General features: G+C 46.1%; 1 protein-coding gene across 2 annotated transcripts in view; it reads right to left on the bottom strand.

Annotated features, from left to right (window-relative positions):
• Window positions 1–20,341, bottom strand: part of cop1 (COP1 E3 ubiquitin ligase) — a 304,266-nt gene that overhangs the window by 99,024 nt on the left and 184,901 nt on the right. For both annotated transcript variants that reach the window (XM_078217921.1, XM_078217922.1), the window contains exon 12: window positions 5,612–5,720. In XM_078217921.1, the coding sequence (XP_078074047.1) occupies window positions 5,612–5,720 (109 nt within the window). The remainder of the gene's footprint in view (window positions 1–5,611; window positions 5,721–20,341) is intronic.

Here is a 20,341-nt window from a genome sequence, read left to right as displayed (position 1 = left end):
AACTGGGATTGTTCTCCCTGAAAAGGAGGAGGCTGAGGGGTGACCTGATAGAAGTCTATAAAATAACGAGATATATAGATAGGGTGAACAGTTGGAAGCTTTTCCCCAGGGCAGAAGTGACAATTACAAGGGAGCACAAGTTCAAGGGGGTAAAAGATTAGTGGAGATGTGCGGGGGAAGTTTTTTTTTTTACACAGAGGGTGGTGGGGGCCTGGAATGCACTGCCAAGTAAGGTGGTTGAGGCAGTTATGTTATCCACATTTAAGACTTAACTTAATAGGCATATGAACAAACAGGGTAAAGAGAGATTTTAGCGGTTGGTTTAGGTAGGTAAATGTGGTCGGCGCCGGCTCGGAGGGCTGAAAGGACTGTTCCCATGCTGTCCTGTGCTTTGTTCGTTCTTTGTTTATTGGGAGTTATTATTGGTGCAGGCACGATGGGCCTTTCCTGTGCTGTATGATTCTAAGACGACCTCCAAATAGTAGTTATCAAATTGGACAGGTATAAGTCAGAGTTTGTCAAACATGTAACCAGTGATGCAACATCAATCGGTCTTCACAAAACCAAATTGGAGGATGAGTTAATTGAAAGCATCAAGGTTTTCCGAAACCAAATGTTGAAGAGCCAACATGTTTTGTAATGAAACAGGATTCCTGGAATCCCTAGCGTGCAGAAGGCGGCCATTCGGCCAATCGAATCTGCACAAACCGCAATCCCACCCAGACCCTTTTCCCATAACCCCACATATTTACCATGCTAATCCCTGACACTAGGGTCAATTTAGCATGGCCCATCCATCTAACCCTCACATCTTTGGTGTGGGAGGAAACCCACGTAGACACGGGGAGAACGTGCAAACTCCACAGTGACCTGAGGCTGGAATTGAACGCAGTGCTAACCACTCATAGAAAGGGTCCTGTGTGGAAGAGATTTTTCTTCTTTTTAAGTTTGAGTGTTAAGTGGTTAAACATGAAACGATTTAAATTAAAGGAAGCCAACTCCAGAGGTATGAATGAATGAGTTGGTTCAGGACAAGTTTTTCACACAGGGGGTGGCGAATGCGTGGAACGTGCTGCCGGAAGAGGTGGTGGAAACAGATTCTATCACAACATTCCAGAGACATCTGGATAGATACATGAATAGGCAGGGAATAGAGAGATATGGACCACAGAGGCAAGAAAATATTAGATTAGAGAGGCATCTCTGTCAGCACAGACTTGGTGGGCTGAATGTCCTGTTCTTGTGCTGTACTGTTCTTTGTTCAAGATTACGAAATTCGACCAAAGGATATGCCGGTAGATAAACAATGGCAAACATGAGAATAATTCAAAATTATCAACAAACATTCCCTCAATAAATGTAAAACCCCACCGGAACAATGGGGTACAACTTTGGTTCATAAGACAAGTTAAAGATACAAACAGATTTATGTTGTCAAACCATGAGGAGGAGGGTTAAAATATTGGTAAAAAGGATCGCCAAGCAACTGAGAAACACAGAAAATAGAGCAGGAGGAAATACCGAAAAATAAAGACAAGTTCAAGAACTGCATGACGTAGATAAGAAAAAGTTTATTTTTAATTTATTTATTAGTTACAAGTAGGCTTACATTAACACTGCAATGAAGTTACTGTGAAAATCCCCCAGTCACCACACTCCGGCGCTCGTTCTAGTACACTGAGGGAGAATTTAGCATGGCCAGTTCACCTGACCACATTTTTCAGATTGTGAGGGAGAAACCAGAGCACCCGGAGGAAACCCAAGCAGACAGTGGGGAGAACGTGCAGGCTTCACACAGACAGAGACCCAAGTCAGGAATCGAACCCAGGTCCCTGGCGCTGTGAGGCTGCAGTGCTAACCACTGTGCCACCCCTAGTGGAAGTAAAAGTAGAACAGGGGCAATTGGGACCAGCTTAGTGGTAAAAACTGGGTGGCATGGACAAGTTGGGCCGAAGAGCCTGTTTCCATGCTGTAAACCTCAATGACTCTAGTCCCCTTGAAGACAAAAAAACAGAAGGAATCATAACACAGGGAACGACAGAGACATTAAATAATTACTCAGTGTCTGTCTTCACAGTTGAAGACATTAGAACATACAAATAGTGGGGAATGTGAGATCTGAAAGTAATTACTACTGTATTGCTGAAAAGTGAGACATGTTACTGAAGCTCTTCCTTTCACACTGCTCAGGACAAACAGCAGAATATCACATTTCAAACAGTCACCATTTCTACTACAGGATAGGATTGCTTGGCAAGTTGATTCTGATTGGCCAGGTCACCTAAGGGTTAAGGAGCCTGTGGGTGAATGAGATGGAGACGGGCTTTGTCTGGCTGAAGGAGATGGGCTGTGTTTGTAACAGCAGATGTTCGGTTAAGGTGATTAGAGGGGTAAATAGTTGGGTTACGGGGATAGTGCCTGGGTAACATGTTCTGTTGGAGGGTGGGGCAGGCTCGATGGGCCAAATGGCCTCCTTCGGCACTGTAGGTAAATTGGGCCATTATTATAGTTTGACATCAGGATCAGCCTCTTTTGACTACGTTTACAGAGGCAAACTTCAAAATGCAACTCATTCTGTTAAAATGATTCCTACTTTCATTGTTCTGGCGTTAGATGTTTCACTAAGTGTAGGGAAGCTGGTAAAAGAGGTGGAGGAGTAGCATTGGTAATCAAGGATAGTTTAACGGCTGCGGAAAGGCACTTTGAGGGGGATCTGCACACTGAGGTAATATGGGCTGAGGTTAGAAATAGAAAAGGAGCGGTCACGTTGTTAGGAGTTTACTATAGGCCCCCAAATAGTAATAGAGATGTGGAGGAAGAAATTGCTAAGCAGATTATGGATATGTGTGGGGGTCACAGGGTACTTGTCATGGGGGACTTGAACTTTCCAAATATTGATTGGAACCTTTGTAGGTCAAATAGTTCGGATGGGGCAGTTTTTGTGCAGTGTGTGCAGGAGGGTTTCCTGACACAATATGTGGATAGGCCGACAAGAGGTGAGGCCACATTGGATTTGGTACTGGGAAATGAACCGGACCAAGTGTTAGATTTGGTTGTGGGAGAGCACTTTGGAGATAGTGACCACAATTCGGTGTCTTTTGTTATTGCAATGGAGAGGGATAGGGCCGTACGGCAGGGCAAGGTTTACAATTGGGGGAGAGGTAATTATGATGCGATTAGGCAAGAATTAGGGGGCATAAGTTGGGAACAGAAACTGTCAGGGAAAGGAACGAATGAAAAGTGGAACTTTTTCAAGGAACAAATACTGGGTGTCCTTGATAGGTATGTCCCTGTCAGGCAGGGAGGAAATGGCCGAGTGAGGGAACCATGGTTCACGAAAGAGGTGGAATGTCTTGTGAAAAGGAAGAGGGAAGCTTATGTAGGGATGAGGAAACAAGGTTCAGATGGCTCGATTGAGGGTTACAAGTTAGCAAGGAATGAGCTGAAAAAGGGGCTGAGGAGAGCTCGGAGGGGACATGAGAAGTCCTTGGCGGGTCGGATCAAGGAAAACCCCAAGGCTTTTTATTCTTATGTGAGGAAGAAAAGAATGACCAGGGTGAGGTTAGGGCCGGTTAAGGACAGTAGTGGGAACTTGTGTATGGAGTCAGTGGAGATAGGCGAGGTGATGAATGAATACTTTTCTTCAGTGTTCACCAAGGAGAGGGGCCATGTTTTTGAGGAAGAGAAGGTGTTACAGGCTAATAGGCTGGAGGAAATAGATGTTCGGAGGGAGGATGTCCTGGCAGTTTTGAATAAACTGAAGGTCGATAAGTCCCCTGGGCCTGATGAAATATATCCTAGGATTCTTTGGGAGGCAAGGGATGAGATTGCAGATCTTTGGGTCCTCGCTGTCCACGGGGATGGTGCCAGAGGACTGGAGAGTGGCGAATGTTGTTCCTCTGTTTAAGAAAGGGAATAGAAATGACCCTGGTAATTATAGACCGGTTAGTCTTACTTCGGTGGTTGGTAAATTGATGGAAAAGGTCCTTCGGGATGGGATTTACGACCATTTAGAAAGATGCGGATTAATCCGGGATAGTCAGCACGGATTCGTGAAGGGCAAGTCGTGCCTCACAAATTTGATTGAATTTTTTGAGGAGGTAACTAAGTGTGTTGATGAAGGTAGGGCAGTTGATGTCATATACATGGATTTTAGTAAGGCGTTTGATCAGGTCCCCCATGGTCGGCTTATGATGAAAGTGAGGAGGTGTGGGATAGAGGGAAAGTTGGCCGATTGGATAGGTAACTGGCTGTCTGATCGAAGACAGAGGGTGGTGGTGGATGGAAAATTTTCGGATTGGAGGCAGGTTGCTAGCGGAGTGCCACAGGGATCAGGGCTTGGTCCTCTGCTCTTTGTGATTTTTATTAATGACTTAGAGGAGGGGGCTGAAGGGTGGATCAGTAAATTTGCTGATGACACCAAGATTGGTGGAGTAGTGGATGAGGTGGAGGGCTGTTGTAGGCTGCAAAGAGACATAGATAGGATGCAAAGCTGGGCTGAAAAATGGCAAATGGAGTTTAACCCTGATAAATGTGAGGTGATTCATTTTGGTAGGACTAATTTAAATGTGGATTACAGGGTCAAAGGTAGGGTTCTGAAGCTGTGGAGGAAGAGAGAGATCTTGGGGTCCATATCCACAGATCTCTAAAGGTTGCCACTCAAGTGGATAGAGCTGTGAAGAAGGCCTATAGTGTGTTAGCTTTTATTAACAGGGGGTTGGGGTTTAAGAGCCGTGGGGTTATGCTGCAACTGTACAGGACCTTGGTGAGATCACATTTGGAATATTGTGTGCAGTTCTGGTCACCTCGCTATGAGAAGGATGTGGAAGCGCTGGAAAGAGTGCAGAGGAGATTTACCAGGATGCTGCCTGGTTTGGAGGGTAGGTCTTATGAGGAAAGGTTGAGGGAGCTAGGGCTGTTCTTTCTGGAGCGGAGGAGGCTGAGGGGAGACTTAATAGAGGTTTATAAAATGATGAAGGGGTCGGTGCAGACTCGATGGGCCGAATGGCCTCCTTCTGCACTGTAGGGTTTCTATGGTTTCTATGGATAGAGTGAACGTTCAAAGACTATTTCCTCGGGTGGATGGAGCTATTACAAGGGGGCATAACTATAGGGTTCGTGGTGGGAGATATAGGAAGGATATCAGAGGTAGGTTCTTTACTCAGAGTGGTTGGGGTGTGGAATGGACTGCCTGCAGTGATAGTGGAGTCAGACACTTTAGGAACATTTAAGCGGTTATTGGATAGGCACATGGAGCATACCAGGATGATAGGGAGTGGGATAGCTTGATTTTGGTTTCAGATAAAGCTCGGCACAACATCGTAGGCCAAAGGGCCTGTTCTGTGCTGTACTGTTCTATGTTCTATGTTCTTTCAATTTAGTGAATGTCTCACTGTCAAAGTGGATGAGATTCTCCGCCAAATGGGATCAATAACTAACCAGTCACGCTACGGTACCCATTCTCCCCATCGTATCAATGATGCTGAGTTAATATCGATGAGTCCGCTGAAAAGTTTGTGAGCGTGATGCCATGTTAATGTGCTCAGCCACTTGAGTTATGTTGAAATGGCCCTGGGAAACTCCTGTCCAAATTTTGTAGAAGTGACTGTACCTGGTAGACTTTTGATCTCTGCCCTGTGAATCCATCCCACAGAATGACTGTACCTTCATAGTCACTACTTGCCAGCAGGTTCTTGTGGTAACTGCTCCAGCTGATACAGCTGCAATCAAACCAACAAAACACACAATTTACAGTTTCTTACTTTAAGTGATAGTGGAGTCAGACACTTTAGGATCATTTAAGCGGTTATTGGATAGGCACATGGAGTACACCAGGATGAGAGGGAGTGGGATAGCTTGATCTTGGTTTCAGATAAAGCTCGGCACAACATCGTGGGCCGAAGGGCCTGTTCTGTGCAGCACGGTGGCACAGTGGTTAGCATTGCTGCCTCACAGTGCCAGGGACCCGGGTTCAATTCCCAGCTTGGGTCACTGTCTGTGCGGAGTCTGCATTTTCTCCCCATGTCTGCGTGTTTCTTCCAGGTGTTCCGGTTTTCTCCCACAGTCCGAAAGACATGCTGGTTAGGTGCATTGGCCATACTAAATTCTCCCTCAGTGTACCTGAACAGGTGCTGGAGTGTGGCGACGAGGGAATTTTCACAATAACTTCATTGCAGTGTTAATGTAAGCCTACTTGTGACACTAATAAATTAAACCTCAAACAATGTCGCAGATCAACAGCTATCTAACACACAGATAAAAAAGGAAATTACTGTGGATGCTGGAATCTGAGATCAAAACAGAAAATGTTGTAAAATCTCAGCAGGTCTGACAGCATCTATTGAGAGAGAATAGAGCTAACGTTCAGTCTGGATGACTGCATCAGACACATCCCTGGAACAGAAGCTATTCAGCTTCTGGTAACTGCAGTTAAATCATGGCAGACCTACATGTAGTTCAGCTTCAGCTTTTTGCCTTTGCTCCATGATCCCTCGATATCTTTGTCCAAGAAAAACCTTCCTATTTTAGTCTTGGAAACTCCAATTAACGCCATCATTCACAGGAGTTTAAGTTTTTTTTAAAAAGTGTGTGTCACAAGTCAACTTACATTAACACTGCAATGAATGTGAAAATCCCCTAGTTGCCACACTCCAGTACCTGTTCGGGTACACTGAAGGAGAATTTAACTTGGTCAGTCCACCTAACCAGCACGTCTTTCAGACTGTGGGAGGAAACTGGAGCACCCGGAGGAAACAGACACGGTGATAAAGAGCCGACTCCATGCATACATTGACCCAAGTCGGGAATTGAACCCAGAACCCTGGTGCTGTGAGGCAGCAGTGCTAACCACTGTGCCACCATGCTGCCCGCAGTTAGGGCGAGAGTGTTCCAGATATCCTGTACCTTTTTGTGAATGAGTGTTTCCTGATACGTCCACAGAACAGCTGAGTTAATTTTCATGTCATGACCATTTGTCTGGACTCTCTTACAAAAGATGGTTTCTCCCGATCCAGTTAGACCAACGAGGAGTATGGCATAGTAGCCTGGGACACGTATCGTTAAAAACATTCCCCCTCGTTGAGAAAGCTGAATGCCAGGCAGCTAATTTTATTCTAAACAATTACTCGAGATAACAATTCCTTCCAGATAGTTATCTCACGAGAGTTGAACAGCCTCCATAAAGGCCCACAGGTTGACATCCTCTATAAAATGTTGAACAGACAATGAAATATTTGTAAACAGAACATCATGCACTGAGATGACTCAGCACAAAGAGTTCATAACCAGCATTTTCAACTTCCACCTCCCCTTCCCACAGTAATCATAACTGCTTGCACTTGTTAGCAGCTGGAAAGACTTGGTATTCAGCTGGCCTCCACTGCATTACACTTTTTGTACTTATCCGTTGATATTCTTGATTACCTGAGTGTCAGGCTATCGTCACTCTGCTTACATATTCAATACCTGTGTGCCTCTCTCCACTTCACTTGACGAAGGAGCAGCGCTCCAAAAGCTTGTGATTTCAAATAAACTTGTTAGACTATAAACTGGTGTTATGTGACCTCTCATCTTGTCCATCCCAGACCAGCACCAGCATCTCGACATCATGGTTACTCCTGATAAGAGAGAACCAGAACTCTGCAGAGTAACGTAACCTGTACCCTTTGTAATCCAGCCAAGGCCACAAGGACAAAATTCAAATACTTGTGCGAATTCTTTCTTCTGTTTTCGACCTTTCATGGTAATACAAGGACTCTTAGACATGGAGTTGCAATGAGTCATAGAGGTCTACAGCATGGAAACAGGCCCTTCGGCCCAATTTGTCCATGCCGTCCTTTTTTTAAAATCCCGAAGCTAGTCCCAATTGCCCGCATTTGGCCCATACCCCTGGATACCCATCTTACTCATGTAATTGTCTAAATGCTTTTTAAAAGACAACATTGTACCCCCTCTACTACTACCTCTGGCAGCTTGTTCCAGACAGTCACCACCCTCTATGTGAAAAAACTACCTCTCTGGACACTTTTGTATCTCTCCCCTTAAACCTATGCCCTCTAGTTTTAGACTTCCCTACCGAGCTGATCTATGCCCCTCATTATTTTCCAGACCTCTAGAAGATCACCTCTTAGCCTTCTACGCTCCAGAGAAAAAAGTCCCAGTCTATCAGGCCTCTCCTTATAACTCAAACCATCAAGTCCCAGTAGCATCCTCGTAAATCTTTTCTGCACTCTTTCGAGTTTAATAATATCCTTTCTGTAATAGGGTGACCAGAACTGTTCACAGTATTCCAAGTGTGGCCCTACCAATGTCTTGTACAACTTCAACAAGACATCCCAACTCCTGTATTCAATGTTCTGACCAATGAAACTAAGTATGCTGAATATCTTCTTCACTACTCTGTCCACCTGTGACTCCACTTTCAAGGAGCTATGAACATGTACCCCTACATCTCTGTTCTGTAACTCTCCCCAACGCCCTACCATTAACTGAGTAAGTCCTGCCCTGGTTCAATTTACTAAAATGCATCGCCTTGCATTTATCTAAATTAAACTCCATCTGCCATTCGTCAGCCCACTAGCCCAATTGATCAAGATCCCGTTGCAATCCGAGATGACCTTCTTCACTGTCCACTATGCCACCAATCTTGCTGTCATCTGCAAACTTACTAACCATGCCTCCTATATTCTCATCCAAATCATTAATATAAATGACAAACAACAGTGGACCCAGCACTGATCCCTGAGGCACACTGCTGGTCACAGGCCTCCAGTTTGAAAAACAACCCTCTACAACCACCCTCTGGCTTCCGTCATCAAACCAATTTTGTATCCATTTAGCTACCTCACCCTGGATCCCGTGAGATTTAATCTTATGCAACAACCTACCATGCGGTACCTTGTCAAAGGCCTTGCTATAAAGTCCAGGTAGACAATATCAACTACACTGCCATCATCTAGCGTAGGAGGCTTAGGGGTGACCTTAGAGGTCTATAAGATAATGAGGGGAATAGATAAAGGAGATAGTCAACATCTTTTCCCAACAGTAGGGAAGTCTAAAACTAGAAGTGAGGTTTAAGGTGAGGGGGAGAGATACAACAGGGTCCAGAGGGGCAATTTTCTCACACACACTGTGGTGAGTGTCTGGAATAAGCTGCCAGAGATGATAGAGGCAGGTACAATTTTGTCTGTTAAAAAGCATAAAGGGCCTATTTCCACGCTGTAAACCTCTGACTCTACCTTCTTGGTTACCCCTTCAAAAAACTCAATCAAATTTGAGAGACATGATTTTCCACTCAAAGCCATGCTGACTATCCCTGATTAAATAATAAATGATTAAATAATAAAACACAGGATATGCTTGAGCTATCCAAATGACTCCTTTCCACACAGACCTTTTTTACAGATATAAACCCAACTGCCATAGGAAATTGCAGGGGCTCTGACACAAAATTTTAATTTGTCTCTGGCCATGGGGGAAGTACAATAGGAAGTCTCACAACACCAGGTTAAAGTCCAACAGGTTTATTTGGTCGCACAAGCTTTTGGAGCACCGCCCCTTCAGCAGGTAAGCCAGGCAGTGCTCCGAAAGCTTGTGCTACCAAATAAACCTGTTGGACTTGAACCTGGTGTTGTGAGACTTCTTACTGTGCTTACCCCAGTCCAACGCCGGCATCTCCACATCATGGGGGAAGTGCCAGAGGAATGCAGGACAGCTAATGTGGCCTCACTTTTCAAGAAGAGTGGTAGAGATGCAGCAGGAAATTACAAATCAGTGAGTCTGATGTCAGTGATAGGGAAATTAGTAGAGAAAATTCTGAAGAAAAGAATGAATCTCTACTTGGAAAAGCATGGGTTAATTAGGGATAGTCGGCATGGCTTTGTCAGAAAGAAGTCACATCGAATTAATGTCAGAATTTTTCGAAAACACGATCAAATGTTGGATGAGGCAAGTTCAGTCGATGTAGTTTATATGGATTTTAGCAAAGCCTCTGACAAGGTCCCACATAGAAGACTGCTTTTCTTTTATTTGTTTATGTGGTGTGGCGTTGTACGCTCGGGCCAGAACTGGTTGCCCATCCCCACGGCCAGACCAAGTAAGGATGACAGATTTCCTTCCCTAAAGGACATTAGTGAACCAGGTGGGTTTTTACGACAATTGACAATGGTTTCATGGTCATCGTGACCCTGGATCTCTGGATTACTCGTCCAGTAATTACAACACTACGCCACTGCCTCCCCCAAGACTGAGGAAGATGAAACACATGGAATTCAGGGAAACTTGGCAAGATGGACCAGAAACTGGCTTAGTAATAGGACAACAATAGTGGCAACAGAAGGCTGTTTTAGTGACTGGAGGCCGGTGTCCAGCGGTGTACCACAAGGATCAATACTGAATCATAGAATCTCTAATGCTCAACGAGTCTGCACCAACCACAACCCCACCCAGACCCCATCCCCATAACTCCACTTATTTATCCGGCTAACCCCGACACTATGGGGCAATTTGGCATGGCCAACCTAACCCGCACATCTTTGGACTGTGGGAGGAAACCGGAGCACTCGGAGGAAATCCACGCAGACACGGGGAGTTGTTCACACAAAGTTGTTCGCACAGACAGTGACTCAAGGCCGGAACTGAACCTGGGTCCCTGGCGCTGTGAAGCAGCAATGCTAACTGCTATACCACTGTGCCACCCACAGGGACCCTTATTGTTTATTATATACATAAATGATATAGATGGAAACGTGGGGAGAATGTTAAGCAAGTTTGCAGACGACACGAAGATTGGTAGGGTGGTTAATCGTGAAAAGGATGGTCGTAGGTTACAGGAAGATATAGATAGTTTGGTCAGATGGGCAGAGCAGTAGCAGATGGTATTTAAGCCTGATAATTGTGAGATGATGCACTTTGGAATAAGTACACAGACAAATTAATGTTTAATGAACGGCAGGACACTGAAAAGCTTGGAGGAACAGATGAATCTTGGGGTTGGAGTTGTACAGAGCATTGATTTGGCTACATCTGGATTACTGTGTGCAGTTTTGGTCACCGCGTGATAGGAAGGAAGTGATTGCACCAGAGGGAATACAGGGGAGTTTCACCAGGAACTTGCCTTTGATGGAGCATTTGAGCCATTAGGACAGGCCAGATAGGCCTGGATTGTTTTCTTTAGAGAAAGAAGGCAGAGGGCGGACATGAGTACAGCTGGGGGGGACAGCCCGCCTGGGGGAAGCAGCAGTGGCCGTGTCTCTGGAGTGGAGTCCGGCCCTGTAACTCAGAGGGCTAAGAAAAAGAGGAGGAAGGCAGTGTTAATCGGGGACTCGACAGTAAGGGGGTCGGACAGGCGTTTTTGCGGAGGCAGGCAGGAGTCTCGGATGGTGGTCTGCCTCCCTGGGGCCGGGATCCAGGATGTCGCTGGTCGACTCCAAGAAATCCTGAGGTGGGAGGGAGAGGAGCCAGAGGTAGCGGTACAAATTGGTACCGCTGATGTGGGAAGGAAGGGGGAAGGGGTCATGAAAAGAGAGTATAGGGAATTAGGGAGACAGCCGAGGAGGAAAAAAGCAAAGGTAGTAATCTCAGGATTGCTGCCTGTGCCACGGGAAGGTGAGGGCAGGAATGGAGTGAGGTGGAGGATGAATGTGTGGCTGAGGGACTGGTGCAGGGGGCAGGGATTCAGGTTCCTGGATCATTGGAACCTCTTTAGGGGCAGGTGTGACCTGTACACACAAAACGGGTGGCACTTGAATCCCAGAGGGACCAATATCCTGGCGGAAAGGTTGGCTAAGGCTACTGGGGAGAGTTTAAACTAGATAGGTTGGTGGGAGGGGATCGAGATGAGGTGACTGGGAGTGAGGAAGTTAGCTTGCAAACAGAGAAGGGTTATAGACAGTGCAAGAGGGAGGATGGACGGGGGATAGAGATGGGGAGAGCTCAGACCAAAGGATCGAGATGTGTTTACTTTAATGCCAGGAGTATAGTGAATAAAGGGGATGAGCTCAGAGCGTGGATCGATGCCTGGAAGTGTGATGTGGTGGCCATTACGGAGACTTGGATGTCTCAGGGACAGGACTGGATACTCCAGGTGCCAGGATTCAGATGTTTCAGGAAGGACAGGGAGGGAGGCAAGAGAGGCGGTGGAGTGGCACTGCTGATCAGGGATAGTGTCGCAGCTGTAGAGAAGGTGTATGCTGTGGAGGGATTGTCTACAGAGTCTCTGTGAGTGGAAGTTCGGAGTGGGAAGGACTCGATCACTTTGCTGGGAGTTTTCTGTAGGCCGCCCAATAGTAACAGGAAGGTGGAGGTGCAGATAGGGAAACAGATCCTGGAGAGATGCAGTAATAGCAGAGTTGTTGTGATGGGAGACTTTAATTTCCCAAACATAGATTGATTGGATTGTCCCTCGGGTAAGGGGATTAGATGGGGAAGAGTTTGTTAGGTGTGTTCAGGAGGGTTTCCTGACACAGCATGTGGACAAGCCTACAAGAGGAGAGGCTGTACCTGATCTGATACTGACCAATGAACCTGGACAGGTGTCAGATCTCTCAGTGGGAGAGCATCTTGGGGATAGCGATCATAACTCTATCTCCTTTATGCTTGCATTGGAAAAAGAGAGTATCAGGCAAACTAGGAAAGCGTTTATATGGAGTAAGGGGAAATATGAAGACATAAGAAATGGCAGATGGAGTTCAAGCCAGATAAATGCGAAGTGATGCATTTTGGTAGAAATAACGTAGGGGGGAGCTATACGATAAATGGCAGAACCATAAAGGGTGTAGATATGCAGAGGGACCTGGGTGTGCAAGTCCACAGATCCTTGAAGGTGACGTCTCAGGTGGAGAAGGTAGTGAAGAAGGCATATGGCATGCTTGCCTTTATAGGACGGGGGATAGAGTATAAAAGTTGGGGTCTGATGTTGCAGTTGTATAGAACGTTGGTTTGGCCGCATTTGGAATACTGCGCCCAGTTCTGGTCGCCACACTACCGGAAGGACAAGGAGGCTTTAGAGAGAGTGCAGAGGAGGTTTACCAGGATGTTGCCTGGTATGGAAGGGCTTAGTTATGAGGAGAGATTGGGTAAACTGGGGTTGTTCTCACTGGAAAGACGGAGGATGAGGGGTGATCTAATAGAGGTGTATAAAATTATGACGGTAGGGCGGCACGGTAGCAAAGTGGTTAGCACTGCTGCTTCACAGCTCCAGGGTCCTGGGTTCGATTCCCGGCTCGGGTCACTGTCTGTGTGGAGTTTGCACATTCTCCTCGTGTCTGCGTGGGTTTCCTCCGGGTGCTCCGGTTTCCTCCCACAGTCCAAAGATGTGCGGGTTAGGTTGATTGGCCAGGTTAAAAATTGCCCCTTAGAGTCCATAGATGCGGAGGTTAGCGGGATTAGCGGGTTAATATGTGGGAGTAGGGCCTGGGTGGGATTGTGGTCGGTGCAGACTCGATGGGCCGAATGGCCTCCTTCTGCACTGTAGGGTTTCTATGATTTCTATGAAAGGCATAGATAGGGTGAACGGTGAGAAGCTTTTTCCCAGGTCGGTGGTGACGTTCGGGGGGGGGGGTTTAACACGGATATCAGAAGGACATATTTTACACACAGGGTGGTGGGGGCCTGGAATGCGTTGCCGGGCAAGGTGGTGGAGGCGGACACACTGGGAACGTTTAAGACTTATCTAGATAGCCACATAAATGGAGTGGGAATGGAGGGATACAAAAGAATGGTCTAGTTTGGACCAGGGAGCGGCGCGGGCTTGGAGGGCCGAAGGGCCTGTTCCTGTGCTGTATTGTTCTTTGTTCAATAAGGCAGCAAATTAGGAGTAAATTGGAAGGAGGTATTCTCAAGGAAATGTACTGAAGAGAGGTGGCAGTTTTCCAAGGAATGTCTGTCTAGAGTTCTGCAGGACAATGTTCCGAGCAGACGGGGAGGAGTTGGTCAGTTAAAGGAACCGTGGTGCACGAAAGCTGTGCGGGACCTAGTCGAGAAGAAAAGGAAAGTGTACAAAAGGTTCAGAGAGCTTGGCAAACATAGTGATCTAGATGAGTATACGGCTTGTAGGAAGGGACTAAAGAAGGAAATTAGGAGAGCCAGAAGGGGTCACGAGAAGGCCTTGGCAGGTAGGATTAAGGAAAACCCTAAGGCGTTCTATAAATATGTGAAGAGTAAAAGGATGAGACGTGAAGGAATAGGGCCTATAAAAGGTGAAGGTGGGAAAATCTGTACGGAACCAGTAGAAATGGCAGAGGTGCTTAATGAGTATTTTGCCTCGGTTTTCACAGAGGAGAAGGACCTGGGTGGATGTACTGCAGGATTGCTGTGGACTGAAAAGATTGAGTCTGTGGAATTTAACAAAGAGGTTGTGCTGGAATCTTTGAATGGCATCAAGATAGATAAGTCGCCAGGTCCGGATGGGATGTACCCCATGTTACTGTGGGAGACGAGGGAAGAGATTGCAGAGCCTCTGGCGATGATCTTTGCGTCGTCGATGGAGACGGGGGAGGATTGGAGGATTGCGGATGTGGTTCCTATTTTCAAGAAGGGGAATAGGGATAGCCCAGGAAATTACCGACCAGTGAGTCTAACCTCAGTGGTTGGTAAGCTGATGGCGAAGATCCTGAGGGACAAGATTTATGAGCATTTAGAGAGATTTAGTATGCTCAAGAATACTCAGCATGGCTTTGTCAAAGGCAGATCGTGCCTTACGAGCCTGGTGGAGTTCTTCGAAAATGGGACTAAACACATTGACGAAGGGAAAGCGGTAGATGTGGTTTATATGGATTTTAGCAAGGCGTTCGATAAGGTCCCCCATGCAAGGCTTCTAGAAAAAGTGAGAGGGCATGGGATCCAAGGGGCTGCTGCCCTGTGGATCCAGAACTAGCCTGCCCAAAGGAGGCAGACAGTGGGTATAGATGGGCCTTTTTCTAAATGGAGGACGGTCACCAGTGGTGTGCCCCAGGGATCTGTTTGGGATCCTGGCTGTTTGTCATTTTCATAAATGACCTGGATGAGGAAGTGGAGGGATGGGTTGGTAAGTTTGCCGACGACACGAAGGTTAGTGGGGTTGTGGATAGTCTGGAGGGATGTCAGAAGTTACAGAGGGACATAGATAGGATGCAAGACTGGGCGGAGAAGTGGCAGATGGACCTCAACCCAGATAAATGCGTCGTGGTCCATTTTGGCAGGTCAAATGGGATGAAGGAGTACAATATAAAGGGAAAGACTCTTAGTACTGTAGAGGATCAGAAGGACCTTGGGGTCCGGGTCCATAGGATTCTAAAATCGGCCCCACAGGTGGAGGAGGTGGTTAAGAAGGCGTATGGTGTGCTGGCCTTTGTCAATCGAGGGATTGAGTTGAGGAGTCCGGGGATAATGATGCAGCTATATAAGACCCTCGTCAGACCCCACTTGGAGTACTGTGCTCAGTTCTGGTCGCCTCATTACAGGAAGGATGTGGAAAAGATTGAAAGGGTGCAGAGGAGCTTTACAAGGATGTTGCCTGGATTGAGTGGCATGCCTTATGAGGATAGGCTGAGGGAGCTCAGTCTTTTCTCCTTGGAGAGACGTAGGATGAGAGGAGACCTAATAGAGGTATATAAGATGTTGAGAGGCATAGATCGGGTGGACTCTCAGAGGCTTTTTCCCAGGGTGGAAATGGCTGCTACGAGAGGACACAGGTTTAAGGTGCTGGGGTGTAGGTACAGGGGAAATGTTAGGGGGAAGTTTTTCACACAGAGGGTGGTGGGCGAGTGGAGTCGGCTGCCAACAGTGGTGGTGGAGGCAAACTCAATAGGGTCTTTTAAGAGACTCCTGGATGATTACATGGGACTTAATAGGATGGAGGATTATGGGTAGGCCCAAAGGTCGGGATATGTTCGGCACAACTTGTGGGGCCGAAGTGCCTGTTTTGTGCTGTAGTTTTTCTATGTTCCTATGATTGGGGTGTAGAAGATTATGAGGAGACAGGATGAATAGGACTCAGCTGTTCCCCTTGGTTAAGGGATCAATCACAAGGAGGAATTGTTTTCGGGTGATGGACAAGGAGATTCAGAGTGGATTTGACTAAAAGAATTTTCATTCAGGCGGTGGTGGAAATCTGGAATGCACTGCCTGGGAAGGTAGTGGAGGCCGGAAACCTTACAACCTTTAAGAACTATTGGAAAAGCACTTGGAATGTCATAATATTCAAGGATATGGAACAAGTCATAGAAAATGGGATTAGCATGACTTTAGTGGCAGTTATTCTCTGTGCAGATTCAATGGACTGAAGGGCCTTTTTTGCATTCGATGAGTCTGACTCTATGACAGGGGAAAATGGGATGTGGACAAGTTTCTGCCTTGTGGCACTGATGACAGAGCAGACAGTAATGGTATGGTTGATGGGCTGATGCTGTGAAATGCTTAGGGGAGATAGGGTCATGCGACCTTGGGACAGTCTACAGATTTCTCAAAGTATCGGACAAGTAGAGGTGGTTAAAAATGCATAAAGAATACCTTCCTTTATTAGCTGACGGTGAGACAGGGAGATTATGCTCGAACAGTACAAACACCTGGTTAGACTATGGGGGTGCTTGCATACAGTACTGGTCACCCCACTACAGAAAGGATATGATTGCACGAGGCCGAATACAGTACCTGTCCTGGGAGTGTTTGATGGGATAGCGTAGAGGGAGTTCTATTCGGACCTTTCAGCCTTGGACCCATTGCAATGATTTAATGAAACACAATAATGGAAGCTCAGGGAACAGCAGCTCATCTTCCAAACTGGACTTTTTTGACTAATCGGACCCATTGAGTTTAAAACCTTTAGATTATAAGCTCTGATCCCAATTTTCTTTTGTGCTTCTTTGCTTGTTCGACTTTTTTCTAATTTTTCTCTTATATCTTTTACTGTGTGTCTAGCCAGCAGCTAACCTGACATTCACACCTTTTGCTTTTTTTAAAATTTGACCCATCCCACTCCCTTTTGCTTTTCACTATGAAACATTTGGTCATCTAATCTCAAGATAAGAACTAACAGCAGGAGTCGGCCATCTGGTCCCTCGAGCCTGCTCTGCCATTCAATAAGATCATGACTGATCTTTTCGGGGACTCAACTCCACTTACCCACCCGCTCATCACAACCCTTTACTGTTCAAAATCTATCTTTGCCTTAAAAACATTCACAGATGTAGCCTCAACTGCTTCACTGAGCAGGGAATTCCACAGATTCACAACCCTCTGGGTGAAGAGATTCTTCCTGAACTCAGTCCTAAATCTGCTCCCCCTTATTTTGAGGTTGTGCCCCCTAGTTCTAGTTTCATCCGCCAGGGGAAACAACCTCCCTGCTTCTATCTTATTCATTCCCTTCATAATCATATATGTTTCTCTCAGATCACCCCTCATTCTTCTGAATTCCAATGAGTATAGTCCCAGTCTGTTCATCTCTCCTCACAAGCCAATCCTCTCAACTCCACAAACAACCTGCAATTGCAGATGACACCAAGATTGGTGGCATGGTGGACAGTGAGGAAAGTTATCTCCAATTGCAGCGGGATGGTGATCAATTGGGCCAGTGGGCTGATGGACTTTAATTTAGACGAATGCGAGGTAATGCATTTTGGTACATTGAACCAGGGCAGGACTTACTCAGTTCATGGTAGGGCATTGGGGAGAGTTACAGAACAAAGAGATCTTGGGGTACATGCTCATAGCTCCTTGAAAGTGAACTCACAGGTGGACAGAGTGGTGAAGGCGGCATTCGGCATGCTTGGCTTCATCGGTCAGAACATTGAATACAGGAGTTGGGACGTCTTGTTGAAGTTGTACAAGACATTGGTAAGGCCACACTTGGAATACTGTGTGCAATTCTGGTCACCCTATTATAGAAAGGATATTATTAAACTAGAAAGAGTGCAGAAAAGATTTACTAGGATGCTACCGGGACTTGATGGATCGAGTTATAAGGAGAGACTGAATAGACTGGGACTTTTTCTCTGGAGCGTAGGAGGCTGGGGGGTGACCTTATAGAGGTCTATAAAATAATGAGGGGCATAGACAAGGTAGATAGTCAATATCTTTTCCCAAAGGTAGGGGAGTCTAAAACTAGAGGGCAGAGGTTTAAGGTGAGAGGGGAGGGATACAAAAGTGTCCAGAGGGGCAATGTTTTCACACAGAGGGTGGTGAGTGTCTGGAACAAGCTGCCAGAGGTAGTAGTAGAGGCAGGTACAATTTTATCTTTTAAAAAACATTTAGATAGTTACATGGATACGATGGGTATAGAGGGATATGGGCCAAATGCGGGCAATTGGGATTAGCTTAGGGGTTTTAAAAAAAATAAGGGCGACATGGACAACTTGGGCCGAAGGGCCTGATTCCATGCTGTAAACCTCTGACTCTATAACCTAGTAAATCTCCTCTGCACCTCCTCCAGTGCCAGTATATCATTTCTCAAGTCAGGAGACCAAAACTGTCCACAATACTCCAGGTGTGGCCTCACCAGCACCTTACACAGCTGCAACATCGCATCCCTGTTTTTAAACTCCTTTCCTCTTGCAATGAAGGACAACATTCCATTTGTCTTCTTAATTACCTGCTGCACCTGCAAACCCAGGTTCTTCCGCACAGCAGCATGCTGCAATTTTTTATCATTTTAATAATTTTGCTGTTATTCCTACCAAAATGGATGACCTCAAATTTACCAACATTGTACTGCATCTGCCAGACCCTTGCCCACTCGCTTAAACTATATCCCTTTGCAGACTTTCAGCATCCTCTGCACACTTTGCTCTGCCACTCATCTTAGTGTCATACAAAGAACAAAGAAAGAACAAAGAAAAATACAGCACAGGAACAGGCCCTTCGATCCTCCAAGCCTGCACCAACCATGCTGCCCGACTTAACTAAAACCCTCTACCCTTCCGGGGACCATATCCCTCTATTCCCATCCGATTCATGTATTTGTCAAGACACCCCTTAAAAGTCACTACCGTATCCGCTTCCACTACCTCCCCATGCAACACGTTCCAGACACCCACTACTCTCGGTGTAAAGAATCTGCCTCGCACCTAAAACCTATGCCCCCTAGTAATTGACTCTTCCACCCTGGGAAAAAGCTTCTGACTATCACTCTGTCCATGCCTCTCATAATCTTGTAGACTTCTATCAGGTCGCCCCCCAACCTCCGTCGTTCCAGTGAGAACAAACCAAGTTTCTCCAACCTCTCCTCATAGCTAATGCCCTCCATACCAGGCAACATCCTGGTAAATCTTTTCTGTACCCTCTCCAAAACCTCCACATCCTTCTGGTAGTGTGGCGACCAGAATTGAACACTATATTCCAAGTGTGGCCTAACTAAGGTTCTATAAAGCTACAACATGACTTGCCAATTTTTAAACTCAATACCCCGGCCGATGAAGGCAAGCATGCCGTATGTCTTCTTGACGACCTTCTCCACCTGCATTGCCACTTTCAGTGACCTGTGTACCCAGATCCCTTTGCCTATCAATACTCCTAAGGGTTCTGCCATTTACTGTATATTTCCTATCTGTATTAGACCTTCCAAAATGCATTACCTCACATTTGTCCGGATTAAACTCCATCTGCCATCTCTCCGCCCAAGTCTCCAACTGATCTATATCCTGCTGTATCCTCTGATGGTCCTCATCGCTATCCGCAAATCCACCAACCTTTGTGTCGTCCACAAACTTACTAATCAAACCAGTTACATTTTCCTCCAAATCATTTATATATATTACAAACAGCAACGGTCCCAGCACTGATCCCTGAGGAACACCACTTGTCACAGCCCTCCATTCAGAAACGCACCCTTCCATTACTACCCTTTGTCTTCTTTGACCGAGCCAGTTTTGTATCCACCTTGCCAGCTCACCTCTGATCCCATGTATCTTCTGCACCAGTCTGCCATGAGGGACCTTGTCAAAGGCCTTACTAAAGTCCACGTAGACAACATCCACTGCCCTATCCTCATCAATCATCATCGTCACTTCCTCGAAAAACATGATCATGTTCTTGAGACACGACCTCCCTGTCACAAAACCGTGTTGCCTCTCACTAATACATCCACTTATTTCCAAGTGGGAATAAACCTGTCTCGAAGAATTCTCTCCAATAATTTCCCTACCATTGATGTAAGGCTCACCGGCCTGTAATTACCTGAATTATTCTTGCTACCCTTCTTAAACAAAGGAACAACATTGGCTATTCTCCAATCCTCTGGGACCTCCCCTATAACCAAATAAACCTGTTGGACTTTAACCTGGTGTTGTTAAACTTCTTACTGTGGTGACCTCCCCTATAGCCAGTGAGGATACAAAGGTTTCTCTCAAGGCCCCAGCAATTTCCTCCCTTG

Source organism: Mustelus asterias, chromosome 8, assembly GCF_964213995.1.
Source record: "Mustelus asterias chromosome 8, sMusAst1.hap1.1, whole genome shotgun sequence".
Classification (NCBI taxonomy): Eukaryota; Metazoa; Chordata; class Chondrichthyes; order Carcharhiniformes; family Triakidae; genus Mustelus; species Mustelus asterias.
Note: the sequence above shows the minus strand (reverse complement) of the source record. Positions and strands in the feature narration are given on the sequence as shown.